The 18356-nt window shown below is 44.8% G+C and overlaps 1 protein-coding gene across 3 annotated transcripts in view; it reads right to left on the bottom strand.

The window, feature by feature from the left end:
- The window catches only part of RAB31 (RAB31, member RAS oncogene family), a 73327-nt gene extending 58708 nt beyond the window's left edge, over window positions 1–14619 (bottom strand). For 2 of the 3 annotated variants that reach the window (XM_054816192.1, XM_054816197.1), the window contains exon 1: window positions 14507–14619. In XM_054816192.1, coding sequence (XP_054672167.1) covers window positions 14507–14545 — 39 coding nt within the window. In that variant the 5' untranslated portion in view covers window positions 14546–14619. The remainder of the gene's footprint in view (window positions 1–14506) is intronic. The other variant, XM_054816193.1, reaches the window with a different exon arrangement.
- Window positions 14620–18356: the final 3737 nt, after the last annotated feature.

Genomic DNA, 18356 nt, shown 5'->3' with positions numbered 1-18356 from the left:
AGATATTCCCCTCTACCTCACCTGCAACTTATTATTGCATTTCATACCAAAGAGGAAAAAAAAAAAGCCACATAAATTATGAGTGCCAACTGAAACACCAGTTGAAAACTTCAGTCCTGAAGAAAAGAAAGCCTGAGTCTTTCCCTCTTGCAGCAACGGGCGACAGAGAGGAAGGAGGCAGAGTTTCAGGGGGCATCTATATAAAGACATTTCCCATAACAAACAGGGACCAGCCTCATGGCCCCAGATCTTTGCTACGAATTAGCAGAGCTCTAGTTCAGGGTATGTCACCTACCAACAACCAGAGGCAAACAACTCTTCCTTCCCTCTCCGCTGGCCGAAGGTGGCCAGACGCCAGCAACCTCAAGCGGTTCAGGAAATGCGACACGGGTGGGACAGGCGCTAAGGATTTCGTTTGTGGTTTTATCGCCAAAAACTCTGCCTCTGCTTATCAGTTCCTTTTTCACTGATACAACAACATGTAAAATCAACAGTCTCCAACAACCACCGAAGGTCTGAGGCAGTCACCTTTTATCAGCAGCCTCAAGGTCGGCCAGCTGCTAACAGCATCTTCTTTACTCTGGCTGCCCTTACAATTTGCCAGCCATACTGCAGCTTTTGGAAATCTGCATTCATTACCTTTCCAGACACATTAAAATGTGTGCCTTCCCCCAGGGCATCAGGGGAAGGGGGTGAGCTGAGATTTACTGGAATTTGCCATTATTTATCTACATTTAACTGTAAATAACATGTAGATGTAGATAATGCACATCTACATGGACATTAAATAGCATCAAGGAGAGGTCTAAATCCTCAAAACTGGGGGTTTTCATTTCCTGAACTGATGTGCAGGACTGGGAATGGACAATCAGAGGTTTATATAAACCTAAATCTGTGTTAGAAATTTTTTCACCAAATTATCATGTTTAATTAACTTAGATTAACAGTGATTTCATGCTCATTTCACCTATTGCCTGGATCTGAATATCCCTAATATAGTAAACATCACCACTTATTTTAAACAGCGTCATATAAGGACCCACCTAGTGCTTTCCCCTGCGTCACCCGTGCAAGTAAACAGAAGAGATAACACAAGCACAGTGTAATAAAACCCAAGGCTGAGTTTTTTATCTGTGGATTTACTGTGTGCTGCTGTGAACTTACTGAGAGTAAAGCTATCTGCACCGAACAGGCTCATAAATGGGAGACGCTATCAGCGCAAGGCCATATCCCTTAAACAGTTGACTTCTTGAATGTTTTCACCTCCTGTTGATTTCAGCAGGAATGAAACTCAGCAGGTCCTGAAGTTGGTACCAGGGAATTCAACTTTTTAGGGAAAAAAACTTTAAATGAGCAGGAACAGATTTTGTTGCTGATATTGTTAAAGGCACCTTCCTCTCTCCACCACAAAAATAACTAGGAAATAAGTATCTAAGTTATAACTGACTCTCAGAAGATAAGTTTGAATCACCTGGCCAATTTTCTCATCTTCACTCAGAAACAGGAATTCAGAAATGGTCAAAAGCATGTGGATTTTGCAAATCTCAACTGAAAACACGCTGGGAGCATTTCAAAAGGCAATGCTAAACCATGAAGTTTAGTACATTTAAGGGCATCTCCTCAAAGGACAAGAATATCTGGGCTAAAAGATTTGATCTTTCCTTCCAATTTGATCTTTCCCTCCAAAGCAGGAGGAGACTGAGCCACGCAGAGGGTACTGAGGAGTCCCTCTCGGGACAGGCTGTTTGGGTGCTAAAAACACTTTCTGTGTTGTAGCCTGGGTGCTTGGGACCATGTGGGACCATGTCCAAAGCTTCTGCAGACCCCAGACATGGCACAACAACAGGCACAGGGATTTTGGACAACATCTCAAGAGGCCCATGAGATCCTACCAGACCTTCCCTTTCAGTTACCAGATCTGCAACAGAGTGTTCTTGACTGGTCAAAAGATACAGCTTAATTTAATGCAATGTAAACAACAATTCTGCAGGTTCAGCTGGACAGAAGTGTTTTGAAACACAAATGAAACAATGCTAAGACAAAGCATTTACAGCTTTAAAAGAAAAAAAGGAAACTGAAGGCCAAAACCAAGGGAGAGGTGGCAGGGTTTTTTCATCTCGCCTTATTATTTTCTATGTATTACTCCCTTTGCTGTTTTGTTCTGTGTGGTTTTCTGTTTCCTTATTCTCAGCTTCTCTTTCGCTTGCTCCTGCTCTGATCTTACCCCCTGTGTTCCCCATTCTGTCCCACCAGTCCCCCCCAATGCTCCTCTAATGCTTTCCCTTGCTCTCTCACGTTCAGTCCTCCACTTCCTCTTCTTCCTCCTCCTTCATTAGTCTCTTTCTTTATCACTTTGTTCCTCCAAATCTCTTCTACACTGACTTTTACACCCCTTTTTCTACTGGTCATCACTTCAACTATTCCTGAAAATCTTCTTAGGCTGCAGGGCTGCCAATCTCCTTCAGACAAACTTTTTTAATTTGGATTTATTCTACAGGTGCCAAGGGTTTGTTCTCTCTCCACACCAGCCTAAAAGAGATCGCAAACCTGGCCACGAAACTCTGGATCAACTTAATTACCTGGTCAAATAAAGCACCATCTCCAAAGAGCCTACCAGATGCTGAAAACCAAGCAGAGGTAAAACTGAGCTACTTTATCTGCTTTTAATGTCAAATGACAGAAATCACTCAAGAGCTGTGTGAAGTAAATACTTAATTTACTTAAACTTTTTTATCTTAGCACTGTATCCAGCTGTGTATGAAAGTATTTGCTGAGCTTTAAGCTTGGGATTCAATTTAGCTCATTCAGCAAAGGCTGAACGATGTATGTACCCTGATACACTGCTGAAGTGGGATTACCCCAATGTTTAGAATTAAACACGTGCTTAAGGACACTACTCAAATTAGGGCTTCTATAACATAATCTTAAGTCAGTATTTATGTTATCTGTTTGTATACAACTGCCATTTTTGTGACATAAAACATGCTCCAACTTTCTGTCTAACACCTAGGCATGCTTTTATTCTTTTCAAGCACACCTGCAGGGGAAAAAAAAAAAGAAAATCCAAGGGGGTAAGGGGGAAATATCAAAGGACAGAACAACTGGATCTGAACACCATTCACAAAAACTACACTCTGCTGCTGGAGTCGTAACAGTTGAAGACATTAAACGTGGGGGACAATGTTTCATTCCTTCATTGACATTCAAACAAAGACAAAACCAAAGTCCAACTTTCCTTGAACTTCCAACAAGAGTAGTAATTGTCAAAAAAAGAAAAATGCTGACTTAAGGGATAACATAAGAGAAAGCCTTGTTTGTAGCACGCTTGAGAACTGAATATCCTAAAAAGTAAGATTGTCTGCATAGTATCACAAAGGTTGAGGTCAGTATGGATTATGCACTATGAAGGACTTCTGGCCTAAATGTGGTTGGAAGCTTCCTGTTCATATCAGCTTTAAGAAGAGATATTACAAGTGTTGATTCTATGACTCTTAAAATAGACCTACTTTTATTTAGTATGCTAAGGGAGAAAAGAGAGGGGAGAAAAGAGAGGGGAGAAAAGAGAGGGGAGAAAAGAGAGGGGAGAAAAGAGAGGGGAGAAAAGAGACGTAATGGGCTTCCTATCCAATAAAGGGAATCTATTCTTTCTCATTTCCCAAATTCCTCCAGGAATTAACCAACCACCAGATTTATCCAGCCACAAAGTGGAAGTGTGCCCTTGCAGACTGGCAGTGGGGTGTGTGTGTTGGTCAGAGGTGTTTTTTTAAATTAACAAAGACTGTCTTAAGCAATCAAACATAGCATTTGCTTCCACAGACTGCAGAAACTGCTTGAGATTAAAATTGTGACTGCGCACGGACAAACGCCTCAATTTTTTCAGTTGTAATATGCTTCTAACTCCTAAACTACTAACCATAGTGATAATGTACTTTCTCCCCCTTAAATCAAGTAGTTAAAAAATGAATTAAAGTCCCAAGAGCCAAGCTGAGCCTTGGTGTGACTCCACACTGCGTTCAAGGGAGTCTTCTCGGGGATGCTGTTCATGTCAGCCTTCGGGAAGCTCGGTGATCCCTACTACAGCTTCTCTGTGGTGGCACACACCAGATGTTGACCAAACACCTCAGGATTCCTCCTCTGTCCCTGAATTCCCAGCATCAGCCTCACCAGCAAGAAATGGGCATGTCGGGAGAACACACGCAACAGCAATCCTGGAGACAAGGTACCAGCTACTGATCACACGAGATAGAGAAGGTTAAAGATACTCCAGTGCCCACTGTATCTCACAGGTCCCAGTGAACATGGGAGGACATGCAAATGGCTTCAGACACATCCCATTGCTCAGAAGCACAGCTTTGCTGATGAACCATTAGACCCTATCGACACTTACTAAGTTTTGTTTGCTGCAGAATTAAATAGGCAAAAAAAAATTTTTTTTTTTTTTCAAAATTCAACCCATTTTGGGGAACTTTTTAACTCCCTTTGATTCTGTAGACAGGCTTTAGAGCAAAGGAAAATCTGTCTCAGAGAGTGCCTAACTGTAGGTGAATTCCTGCAAGAGGCTGATACTTATAATTTTAAAAGGTTGCCCTTACAGTTTTTTTATAGTCCTCTGCAGTTGTGCCCGGCAGAGGCTGACCAGTCCAACCGGGACACCCGATGACGTCTGCAGCATCCTGTCACTCTGCTGACAAAGGAGGAAACAATAACTCAGGGACACAAAGTATTTAGTAGCTGAATTTCATGCACATGTACTTCCACATGTTGCCCAAGTAAGAACTTACTCTGTCCAAAACAAAAAGTGCAAAACTGTAACTGCTTTACCCTCTCCTCCAAGAAATACAAAAACCACACGCTAACTAGCATTTATGTTTAAAAATAGCCAGGCGAAAATAAAAAGCGTTTGTTCCACTGCCTGTTGTTCAGCTTTCACGAGCAGCCCTGCAAGGCTGGAGACTGTAAATCAAACCACTGGCATTTGCTTACACAAGGCTGTGCTCCGAGCTGGCCTCCCATCCACCTCCGCTGGCGGCTTTCTAAAGCTTGGATTTGTCTTCTTGCGGTGGTGTTCAAAACTGCAAGCATTCATGGGAAGGGTGTAAAAGATGTTTCAAAAGCAAGTTGAAGTGTCTGCCTTTGCTGGCATACTACAAGCTAAGCTGAGATGAAATTTAAAAAATTTCTTTTCAGCTGCACCCTTACACCATTATCCAGTCTCGAAAAGGTAGGTAGAAGAAAAATGTCTCCGTGAGAATAAGAACATCTCTTATTCTCATTTGCTTTGGGAGCGCGTGTCCCATGGCAGCCCTTGCACATGAGCTGCCCCTAGGCTACAAACACGAGGTACTGAGGGGGATGACAAGCCCCAACAAGGAGCTGAGCAAGGAGCTGAGCTCTGCCCTGTCCAAAAAGCGGGAGATGGTCTAACCCATCGGTGTGATTAGCACTGGATGGAAGTAGGATTTTTAAAAATATTTTATAATGCAGCCAATTATCCAAAGGAAGTGGAAGGGAAAAAATAAACCAGCTTAAATCTGAGAGCCACAAAGATGATCAGAGGGCTGGAGCACCTCTCCTATGAGGACAGGCTGAGAGAGTTGGGGTTGTTCAGTCTGAAGAAGAGAAGGCTCCAGGGAGACCTTACAGCACCTTCCAGTACCTGAAGGGGCCTCCAAGAAAGCAGGAGAGGGACTGTTTGCAAGGGCATGGAGTGATAGGACAAAGGTTAATGGGTTTAAGCTGAAGGAGGGTAGATTTAGATTAGATATTAGGAAGAAATTCCTCACTGTGAGGGTGGTGAGGCACTGGGAGAGGTTGCCCAGAGAAGTTGTGGATGATGCCCCCTCCCTGGAAGTGTTCAAGGCCAGGTTGGATGGGGCTTTGGGCAATGTGGTCTAGTGGAGGGTGTCCCTGCCCCTGGCAGGGGGGTTGGAACGAGATGATCTTTAAGGTCCCTTCCGACCCAAACTATTGTATGATTCTAATGTAAAGGTTAGTGAGCTAAGCAGTTAGAAATATCAGGCCATGAAAACTAGATGGAAAAGACCAGGCTGAACACTAGCTCTTAATGGCTTTCAAAGGGAAAGTCTATCAGAGCAAGAACCTCGAGGAAAGATAGGTAGTGGCAAGTATGCCTCTTCCTCCTCCCCCAGCAGGCAGGACCACTGCCCGGACTGCACACAGACAAGCTGTTCCCACTCATGTCCTTGTGCTACCCCTGCAGAAAGCTCCAGGGACACCAGAGCGACCCACAACTAGGAGCTTCATCTGTGCCCGGGGGGCTGTGTGCTACCCTACAGCCCTCCATGCCAGCTGCTGGGGGTCTGGCTCGCCCACGGGGCTGCAGAGCTGGTGGGGAGCAGCTGAAGCCACAACCCAGAGGAAGCTCTACTGCCCTGAGTGCCAGCCCCCACAGCACAGGCAAGGGCATGGAGGAGCAGAAGAGGGAATGGATACTTACTGAACTGAGACGTGCTGCCAGCTCTGGAGAGAGCAAATAATCCTTGCAAGGAAAATCCTTGGTGCTCCCAGCTTTACAGATGAGCTCCATAAAAGAACCAAACCAACCCTGAGAAAGACTAAAATGCCAGACAGGCACACTACCTAATTTAGCCAAGGAAAATGCATTTGTTCCCTTTGATGTCAGGACCCAGTAGACCAGACCAGATGAACCCTCCCCATTTCCCAACCCTTTTGGAGGCTACCTCTGGGTACCACATGTTGGGCATTTAACTGACCTCAGACACGGCTTGAGAATAATACGAGCAGAGGAAGCCACAAACCTCCATGTGGAGGTGAGGATGATGGCAAGGAGGTCAAACCACAACTCCAAACTACAGCCCTCCATCAGCAGAGGCTGATGGGCCACTGAAGCTGAGGAGAAACAAGTTGCCCTACACTCAACAACTTATTTTCTGAGGCAGCACCTGAACTGCAGGGAAGGTGGGGGTCAACGGTGCCAACCTGCTAAAGCCAGCTGTGTTCCCTTTCAACGCCCCCCTCAAAACCAAGGGGTAGGGAAAGAAGGAAATGGTGCCTGCCCTGATCTCATCTGAACAGGGATGCAGCCAGGAAATACGTGATCAACAACAGTCCCTGTAGGGTCTAACAGCCCTGAATATTGGGCACATGGCATTTGGAAAAAGGAGCAGAAGGGAGGCAAAAGAAAAGGGGGCTGTTTGAGAGCAACCAGAGCAGAGCTGTGGCTCCAGCCTCCCTGTAAACACTTCTCTCAACAAGGAGTTAGCTTGAGAAATTGCAGAAAGAACACGTCTATCCAGCCTGTACACTTGCAGAGTCTACAGCATCCATGTACTTGGCTCAGACCCAACCCAACACTAGCAAAATGTACCGGCACTGCAATTTATAAACACTACCCTGTGCAAAAGCCCTGTGGGTTCAGAGGCCTTTGCCCATGGCTAGCTCAGCAAATGCCCATTTTGCCACTTCCTTAAACTGCGCTCCCACTGCAACACACCCTATCAATAAGGCAAATTATCCCCTTAGGAACAAGTCATACCATCAGGCAGAGTCTCAGAAAACATACTTTAAATGTAAATTGAAAATGGCTTTTTAATATGGCTTGACTTAAGCCAGTTAAAAGGAACCATCTGAGGAGGAGGAGAGGGGGTTTTTCCCACACACGTTTCTTGGATGCAGAGTTTCTGGTTGCTTCACAGTCTGCCTCAGCGCTACTTCACTGAGTAGGGCTGAAACTGCATTCATCCGTTAAAAAAAAAAAAATAAAGTTTATTACCAATTCCACTTCCTTATTTTCATAGAAAGAAAGAATTTACTTTTTCTCTCAGAATTACTGTAAAACAAGTTGTTCCATAATTTTTCAGCCAATGCTAAGAAATCAAAGAGAGGGACTGAATGAAGCAAGGGGCTGGGGAAGCCTAAAAAAACCCCCGAATTGGTAACACTATCAACAAAATAAATAAATATGATTTGAGAGACAGTTACTAACTATAACCTGCACATGATTTTTGGATGATAAACACAGCAAGGTCTCATTCAACAGGCAAGTTATAATCAGTGTCTGGGACCTGAGAGCTGGTTATCCGTGGATCAGAGCCGATCACATGCAGCTCTCCCAGCAACTGGCACCAGCCACGGAGTATTCTTTTGCTGCCCAGTTGATTAGTAATAACGAGCTTCCCCTTCAGAGGCTTTGCAGCTACTGAAAGCAAAACCTGCTTCAAGTTCTGCCTTTTGCTGCTTCAGAAATCCATTTTCCTTGTGGTGCTGGAAACGAAAGCAGAATGCAGCCTCCACACTCGTCTTTTCCTAGAAGGATGTTCTGGTCATAACCCAGGTTTTGGCTGGAATACAGTTAATTTTCTTTTTAGTAGCTGGTGTAATGCTGTGTTTTGGATGTAGGATGAGAATAATGTTGATAACACACTGATGTTTTAGTTGTTGCTAAGTAGTGTTTACACTAAGTCAAGGACTTTTCAACTTCTCGTGCCTTGCCAGCAAGGAGGCTGGAGGTGCATAAGAAGCTGGAAGGGGACACAGCCAGGACAGCTGACCCCAACTAGCCAAAGGGATATTCCATACCATATGACATCATCGTCAGCATATATAACTGGTAGGAGTTGGCCAGGTGTGGGATTGCTGCTCATGAACGGGCTGGGCATTGGTCAGCAGGTGGTGAGCAATTGCATTATGCATCACCTATTTTGTATTTTTTATTATTATTGTTATTATTTTCTCTTTATTTGCTGTCCTGTTAAACTGTCCTTATCTCAACATATGAGTTTTACTTTTTTTCCCTTGATTCTCTCCCCCATCCCACTGGAGGAGGAAGGAGTGAGCGAACGAACAGCTGTGCCTGCCGGGTTACACCACAACACCCTGTCTACTCACTTTTCTAAGCAATCCCACCTAAAACTGTTGGAAGATATGAGTAAATAAAAAAGTTTTGTAGATACATTAGGAAAGCAGTAAGGCCAAGGTCAATATGAAATCATGCATTTTGTTTAATTCTGAGAAATTGCTTACCTACATATTTAATGTCTACATTGCAAAAATCTGATTGTAGCCATTTAAATATTTTATAAATTAATAGGAAAAGGCTAGTTTAGGCTTCTGAACATACTTGTTTATTGATATAAGAGAAAAGGCATTTCTCACTTGGTATGTAACTGGCTTTTCACGCAATATTTAAAAACAAAAATAAAATCACCAGTCTCAGTCTCCTTCGGTATCCTGGCAAACTGTTCTTTTGAGTGGCAAAGCAGGGCAATGGAGTATGGAAGTGCTGTGCGCACAGGTTAAGTGCAAACTTCAGACTATTCTTCACCAAGGAAGGATACAAAGAAAACTATTTGCCACGGAAATGAGGCATACATAGTCACGCTAACCGTGTGCCTGGCTGTCTGCCTTTCAGTTGCCCGTGGATTTAAAAATCATTGTTCAGTTTTACACGTGATTTGATGTTTCACTACAATGCAAAGGAATAAGTGGCTAGGGGAGAGACATGGATGAGGGCTCCTTTGATGGAAAGGTTGCAATGATGGGCACTTCACACCAGTGACTCCACAAGACAGGCATGCAAAGTCATGATTCAAAAATTTCTCTCATGATAGAGCTACTTGTTTAAATAATAAAACATGAATAAGTAGATGATGAAACATGGGAAAAAAAAAGTCACTTGTCAGTCTTTCTTCTTTCAGACGGATATTTTGTGGACAAAAATTTAGAAGGCATACATTTACTTTATCAGTACAATTTTCTTATTTTCGCTACCACCTTTGTCATCTGCACTACTTTGGTCCCTCCTGTTTTGTTTTAGGCTACAGCACTGCAGCTGTTGATCCATACACAGCTTCTGCACCTGTGTAGCGATATGGTCTTCAGTAGAATGCTCATCTTACATGTAGACCACCCCTTGCACATATCCAGTAAGAAGAAAGGTCCTTAACTGGTACAACCCATCCAGGGGCGCGTTTTTAACAGCAGTACTCTTACTCGAATTGGGACATCTTGGCACTAAGAGCATTAGTAATGACAAACATTTTAGAGTCAAGGAGAAATAAAATTGTTGTCCTTTACAAATACCAACACAAACTAAAAGACTCTCAGTCATACATGTTCTGTGTATAACTACTTACAGAAGAGGAGTGGATACTTTAGCTTTGCACTGAAAGGTCTGACCATGCTTATGCTCTGCTACAGGAATTTGTTCTCCATCCAGCAGAATCCAGAGCTTTACATTATCATGACATGAAGATAAGAAAACCAGAGAGATTTTCTCCATAAGAAAACTATTATCGTGTTCCCAATTACTTTGAGTATCAAACAATTCTTAGCTCAATTCCACAGCCTGCATGTGCAGACACTGCACACTGAAGCGCACGACATCATCAAAAGTAATAAAATGTTCTCCATACCTAGCAATTGGGATTCAGTTGTGGACAAACTCTTCAGGAAACCTTCTCCTCCACAGAGGAAATGTCACTCCTTTTACAAATGTAGGATTACCAACTTCAGACAGTATTTTCAGACTACATGCTAGCAGAATGCATGCCAGCAAGTGACTTCTTATGAGCAAGAAAGTGGAAACACAAGCAGGAGGGTTAAGAAACAAAGTCTCAGGCAAGGAAGATGTAAGCACTATGTTTGGGAAAAACTTTCTACAGTAAGAGCAGTTAACTTCTGGGGCATAACCCTGGGGAGAAGATAAACCTTCATCGTGAGTTTTTTAGGAACAGGTGACACAAACATACATCAGGAAAGTTATAAGAGGAGCTTTAGGGCCACGGGATGACCTCTGAGTGTCTTCCAATCCTAACTCCTTTGGTCCTGTGATGAACAGTCACAACATAAAAATGTAATAAACAAAAACAATAGGAAAGGAGTAATGGAGGTCACTTTAGATGGTAGTTAGCAAGCCACCTCCCAAAGTCTGTCTGAAGGGCTGTCAAAGTTTCCTCAGGAAGTGACAAAGACAAGAAACTTTGCCTTAGTCCTAAACCTGGCAATCTCTTCTGCGGTTGCCACACGCAATTATGTCAGGACTTGGCAGAGAGTTGTAAATCGCTCCTCCAGCCCGCATAAAGAAAATGTCGGGAGCCAAGGCACATGGCACTCGGCAGCCACAGCCAGATTAGGAAACCTGGCAGCTGCACACTCGGCCACATTTCAGCACTGAAGCACAGCTCAGGAACACACCAGCCCCCCCTCCATCCTTCTCTCCTTCACCACCTTAAGAGGGTACCCACTCAGGACAGACACATCACGCAAGTCAAATGGGAGCTGCGCTTCATTTCACCACATAAACTGAGCTGCAGCTAAAACTTGCTCAGCCCCAGAAGCATGTGGCCTCTAACACAGCAACAACCGCTGTGAACAAACAACAGACTGGACCAAGAGACCAGGAAGAGTTTGGAGTGACAAGACAGGACTTGGAGCAGACGCTCGAGTGTTTGCATTTATGAAGATGAACACTTTCCACGTGCAGATACCTTACTGCCCAGCAGCGATAATTTACTGGGGGAAGTAGTTTAGGAGCAGGCTTGAGGCCACTTGCATGGACACGTACTCAAGAGAGCTATTAAAATTGTACCTCCGTAGCTCTTACACCTAAGGCTGTGAGGCACTGAACAATTAGGCAGGCATGCTGTTCCTGCCAGCCCACCAGCAAGCTGGAACCATCTCTCCTCAAAGAGCACTGCCTTCCCAAATTCATGAATAACAAAGCCTGCCTTCCAAACTGACTTACACCTAGCCTTGAGCTGCATCAGACTTCCTCTCTGTCGTTCTCTCACTGGTGTCTCCTTCAATATCTACAAACTCCACAACCATCCCCTTGTTGCACACTACTCCAGGCTACTCCAGATCGCTCCCATCACACCCACAGAGAGTTGTAAAAACCCCAAGATACTCTGGAGGAGGAGGAAGTGAAATGCAGATACACAAATCCCAGTTTTGTTAGATTTATGCTAAAAATGACAGGTCAGGTTCCTTCCCGGCAATGCAGGGTTACATCCAGGAGCTGATAACTTCCTCCCCAGCACTACTGCAATGGCTCCAGGGCAAACACTGCCCTGGATTACTGCTCTAGCTTATAGGGCTAGCAGCATGGAGCGCAGCTCTGGCTTCTCTATTCCCCTCTCTCCTCACCCCGCCATTTAGACCCTCTACAGCCGAATGGGGGTTTAGGGCTTGTGGAGAAGCTGGCTTTGCAAGCATTGCACCAGCTGCAGTTTTTCCTCATTGGGGAATTTGGAGCTGGCAGAAAGAGCCCAAGCTCTGACCCTTTGCACAGCTGAGGGCCATAGACCATCAGTGATCCTCCTGTCTGATTTAGAGCCTAGGGTTTTGTTCGGAAGTGGAGAGGGATACAGGTTTACAAACTGATTTAATCCCTATTTCTAACAAGGATAGGAACTCATCTTGGGACTTTGACATGCCAGACTTGACTGATTATCAGGGGATCTACTAGATCATAGAATGGTTTGGGTTGGAAGGGACCTCAAAGATCACCTAGTTCCAACCTCCCTGCCATTGACGGAGACACCTTCCACTAGACCAGGTTGCCCGATACAGAATACAAGATACAACACAGAATAACCTACCAGGTCCAGAACCTACTGAAAAGACAACTGTCAAGATTCCTTTTGGTAGATTTGAAAATGTATTTTTGAGTTGTCATCTAGCTTTCAAGTAAATCAGAAGATCAATGCCTCCATTCGTTCACATGGACAGCTATGGACTTTCCCTGTTCTGGAAATTGGTCTGAACTTCCCGAGGGGATTGGTCATATGAAGGATTCCTCTCTTTTGGGAAAATGGAGTGTCAACCTCTATGGTAAGCGAGATGTCTATGATCAGAAGTAGTTTTCTAGGATTATGCCGTATTAAAACTTAGGCAGGCACACCTCGCTAACTACTAAGTGACTAGAACTACAGACACATCTTCCTAAGTGTTCCCACTGCCACCCTATCATTTAATGAATCTACAGAGTAATTGCATACTTCTAGTAACACAGAGCTCCCTTATAGGTTTCTTTTCCTGTCTTAAAAGAAGTAAACAATTGCCTTGCAAAACCTCCAGTACATTTTAATGTTACAAAACAGCAATAAATAATGGGCAAGAGGAATGTCATTCCACAAGACACTTCATCTCTACAAAATTACAGGATTTTCTGCTGGCAAAGAAAAAAATAAAGTCACATCCACATATTCCACCACAGACTCCTCAGGTTTGTATAAACCACATTTATTTTGTCTCTATGCCATTTTAAAAGTTGAAGGCAGGAAGTCTAACTGAGAAAGGAGGAATGGTCATTGCCAAATACTTTGGGTTGAACTCTCCAGTGCCCTGGCACCATGTCCTGGCACTTACTCCAGGGTAAGGTACCCACTCCTGCTGGGATAAGTGTCAATACAAATCAGAAAATTGGTGTGTCTGTGTTTGATTGTTTTTTAAATCTTCAACTCATTTGTACTGCACAAAAGAGAATTCACTCTAAAATGCCTTAATTCATGCAGCTTTTCTGAATGTTTACGGAGATACAGACCTAAAACCAGCCTAACTGATAATTTGAGATGTTTGATTTTTTTTTTTTAAAAAAAACACCTAAGTAGTGATGCTCTGCTGGTAACTGTCAGAAGAGGTGGCTCTGTTCTGCCAGCAGTGTTTCTAACCACTCGGCGAGTGAAGCTCCCTGCGAGCAGGGCAGAGAGGGGGCAGGCGGAGCCAAACTGCAAAGCTAAGCACATTGTTGCTCCAGATGTGAAATGCACACACGGGTTCGCCAAAAACTGAAAGAAGAAAAAGCAACGGCAGAAAGGACGTTCCTGTAAGGAACCGAGCGAAAGACGCTCTAAATAAATCCAGGCAAGTAATTAAAGCACCGACATAGCACGTAGGTGACATGGGACCGAGGCGCCCAGGAGAAGGAGCCACCCGAAATAAAGTCTCAAGCGCGCTGCTGCTTTCCCCTGTTTCGCTTCCCACCATTATTGCTGGGGCTCGGTGAAACCAGCGCTGCGAGTGACAAGACCTTACAGCCTGCCGGGGGGATGGCGGGCAGAAAAACCCTCCCGGATCCCTTTCGGGGCTCCGGCACCGGACGGAGACCCGCCGCGGGGTCACCACCGCCTCCCGCGGCCGGGGAGAGCCGGTTCTCCGGCGGCGACGCCCCCGCTTGGGAAGCGCTGGGGGGGGGGAGGCACCCCCCCAAAGAAAGCCCCTCACTCCCTTCCCCCCCCCCGTTACGCCCTTCTCACTTTTAAAAAGTTAAAAAACAAGACAGAACCAAACAAAAAACCCCCACTAAAGCCTCCCCCCCCCCCCGGAGGCCGGTGCGCGGCTGCCAAGTCTCGGCGTGGAGGAATGCACCACGGCCGAGCTCCCCCGCCCGGGACGGGGAGACGCGGCGCCCTCCGGGAGGTGGGTGAGGGGGGCTGAAGTGATTCCCCTTTTTATCGAGCGCCTCATCTCCCTACAGGGTGGGAAAAAAAGGGGGAAAGCGACCTCCCCGGCCCCCTCTACTCACTCCAAGCAGACACACTTTCAGCTCGCGTATCGCCATCATCTGCCCGGGGCCCGGCCGCTCCGCATCCCCCGGCACTCCGCCGCCGCTCCGCACTACCCGCCCCCCACACACACCTCCCGGGGCCGCCCCCGCAGCCGCCGCCGGTCACATGCGCGCGGCCCCGGCCCCGGCCCCGCCTCGCCGCTGCGGCGGCGGCGCTGCCCGCCCGCCCCCCGCCCGCAGCCTGGCCCCGGCTCCCCGGCGTCGCAGGTCCCGTCTGCGAGCCAGGGCCTAGGGCGAGGGAACGGGTCGTTTCGTAGCTGGAGGAGTGAACGTGCTCGGTGCCGCAAGCGCTGCGCCCCGGAGCGGGCTTGTGAGCGGGGAGATGTTGTGTAAATATCCGCTGTTGTGAGAAAAATAATCGGTGAGGGGCTTGCATCCTGCACGGGACTGCACATATGCTTAGTCCTACGCACCATGTGTTGGTCTAGATACGGGATTTGGACTGCTTCGGTTGTGAACGATCTGCATCCATCTACCGTTTTGTTTATTTTTTATTATTTTTCTTTTGGTTGGACGACTTAGGTGCAGAAAACATTTAAAAGAGTAACTCCACTTTCACACAATCCTGGTAGTAAATATCTGTGTTTGATTAAAACAGCCAACCTCAGGTTGATAGTAGGGCTGCACCCCACACATCAAAAAGTTATGCTAAATACTACATGGCAGCTAATGTTAGGACCGGTCCACTGAAATCAATGAGGGGGAGGGTCGTAACCACTGTTTTCTGCTCTCGTTAGCCAAAGTCCTAGGATTTATGGAGAAGAGTCTCAAGGTATAACCCCAGAAAAGCAGAAAAGCGTTATCTGACAAGTATTTTCTGTCAGAGCTGCTGTTCTACTTACAGTTTTAATTTTTTTCACTGATTTATCAGGTAGATTTGCTAAAGGGAAATAAAGAAAATCTTGATTAGTCATTGCAAGATTACTGCCACGTCATCCGGAGCTTCCTGGCAATAAACTGTTGTGGTGTTCATTATGTCACTAATTAGTTCCACGTTGCGTCCAACACTCCACTCTGATAGGCTGGAAGAAGATGTTTGCACTTTTCCAGAGCTCCCAAATCCTAGGCCAAGGAAATGCTTGGAACAGAGCAGTTGTTATCCCCAAGGAGGAAAACACAAAGCATTTCTGGTGCCGTATCACAGCCTGTCAGAGAGTATCAGAAGAGAGAGATCAAAGGAGAGGCTCATCAGAGAGATGCTTGTGATTTAATTAAGCTTTTATCTTTTTTTTTTTAGGACAATTCAGCGAAGAGAAACAAAACTCAGCAAGTTTTCAGACAACCAATACAGAATATTGCTAGGATTCTGTCTGCTCATTGCCTTTCCACTATATACAATACAACTTTCCACTTTTATACAATAAAGTCTTTCAATAAGCAAATAGGATACACTCACTAACATAGAACAATTGCAGTTTGCAATCGTAGCACAACTAATTTCAAGCAGCTTGACATTTCAGCCAGTAATTAATTCTACAAATTGACAGGAGATACTAAGGATTTTTAAGGTTGTACACCATCCCATTCTATCCTTTCTTTCAATTTTAAGTCTGAGTTAAAAGTTGCTCCTCTAACTTTGATTCAGACTTTACCACTGTTGGGGACTGAGATTCACAGACAGTGTTATGGTTCAGGATCACCTTTCCATAAATCCTTCTCTTTTTTTGTCACATCTTTAAACGTTTCTGTGTCTTTCACGTATCCCATTAGTCATCTATCCCTTTGGTCCAGATTTTCTAATCCTTGAAGTTTGGGAAATTTGGCTTATTGTACACATGAAACGTTGTATCAGCTGAATTAATTTCAGCAAGAAACACTTGAATTACATTAGATTTTAACCTACATCAGATTGTGGATTACAGAAAGAGACTGATGAGTGGCGCACTATGTTCAAAGCTGTTCAGGGCAACAAGCACAGCTTGAGGGCTAGTCCACAGGTGAGCTCAGATTAAGCTACAATGATGTAATGGCAACGAGAGCATCCATAGAACAGATTAATGCACTTTACTGTACGTGCATTGACTCTGCAGCTTTAACCGAGGTGCCTTAACTTTCCAAAGCCTCTCAGTGCAGGCATGCACTAGAGTACAATTAATAAAGTTGCAGTTTGGGAGAGCACTTGCTTAAGCCTGTCCATTTTTGAGACAGTAATACATCCCACCAACTTCAAAGGCATGTAAGTACCTGCCTAATTACTGCCTTGACTCAGTATCACCGTAATACAAAACGGTGCCTGAGAAATCTGCCCAGGAAAGCAAGTCAGATTCCCATCTTTCTTCTTATCTGGGGAGACTTCTTCTCAAATACGCAAGTGGTGAAACAGGAGCCCTCACTAGAAAAAGGTTAAAGCCCTGACCTCAAAAGCTTACTTCTGAAGATAGCAAATAACTAATTAGCTACTTATGAACAAGCAAATTGTTTAAAACAGTAGCATGAAGATGACCCAGTGGAAGCTGTTCAGGCTCAAACAGCAGGAGAGAGAGTGTTAAGGAAGGGCAGTTTTACTTGCACAGGCAAAAAAGTCTGAAGACCCAAGCAAAAAAAGAGCAACCAGAGGAAAAAATAACCTATTGTACTCATTAAACAAACAGTCTAGGGAAAAAAAATAAAGGAAAAAATATCCCCCCCAAAATTAGGGAGATAAGAAGAGAGAAAAACAACAATACAGACATGTGCTCCAGTATTAAAAAAAGCTAATGACGTTTGTTCTTCCAGGAACTGGCATAATCCTTGTGTTTGTCTGCATGCAAGACGCTGTGGTCAGGAAAACATTTTTGAGGAATTGGTCATGTTGCAGTGTTTTCAAATGGCTGGTTAAAAGCAAAGGAAAACAAGTCTTTGCATCCTAAAGGTTCTCTTTTTTTCCCTTTTGTACCATCTTATTCAATGAATAATTACAAGTTTTGAAGCAATGATTTACCTCACTTCTTTCTACCCAACTGTATTTTTGCATTTGGGAATTACAAAGCCAAGCAGCTTTGTTTTTTCAGCAGCCCTCCTTTAGAGTTTCAAGTAATCCATTCTCTCCTCAGAAATAATTTGCTTCAGTTGGAGAAGGAACTGGAGGAACCAGACCATCCTTCAGTTTATTCTAATTTTATAACAGTACAATTGCACTGATCTCAAATTAATTACTCCTTATTTTGAGAGATTTAGGTCCTCAGAACTGGGCTTAAGCCAGCAACATGCAATCTGGCTCAAGGTGTTTCTGAGTGTGATAATTGGAAAGTTTGTTCAGGCCTGTCTGCCTGGAAATTCAAGGTAGTGCTAGTTGCCTTGGGAGGGTAGGATTGATTCATCCTTCACTTTGCTGGGTTTTTTGGATTTTTTGCTTAGCCAGCTAAAGCAGGACTACATTATCACTCACCCTGATTTTTTCAGTGTACCACTGATTTCGTGTAATAGAGGAAGGAAGACCAGGAGTGGGGAAGACTGGGTTATTCTGCTGCCTGCAGCGTTGCCCTGCTGTGAGACCTGGGGCTGCGTACCCAACAGCGCTCTGTCCCAGCATGTGATCCTCCAGCAGCCTGGGGCAATGGTAGCTGGGGCTGCTGCCGCCCTCCTCTTTGCCCCTACCCACATGTTCCTGCCCCGCTGTGGCTCATACTGGTAGAAAACTAATCCTACATGTAAAAGTTTTCTACAAACTCAGTCTCTTCCTCTCTAAAAATGTTGTAGTGGTATTTATCTAGCCTGTATTGGTAGGAAACTGGATGCTTGCGAGGTGCTGGCAATGTTCCCAGGCTTATGAAGGCATCTGCCTTCCTTCTCCTGCTTTCTCTCTCCGGTGAGTGACCTATGCAGAGTA

This window comes from Grus americana, chromosome 2 (assembly GCF_028858705.1).
Source record: "Grus americana isolate bGruAme1 chromosome 2, bGruAme1.mat, whole genome shotgun sequence".
Taxonomy (NCBI): domain Eukaryota; kingdom Metazoa; phylum Chordata; class Aves; order Gruiformes; family Gruidae; genus Grus; species Grus americana.
This window is presented reverse-complemented; position numbering and strand designations above follow the sequence as displayed.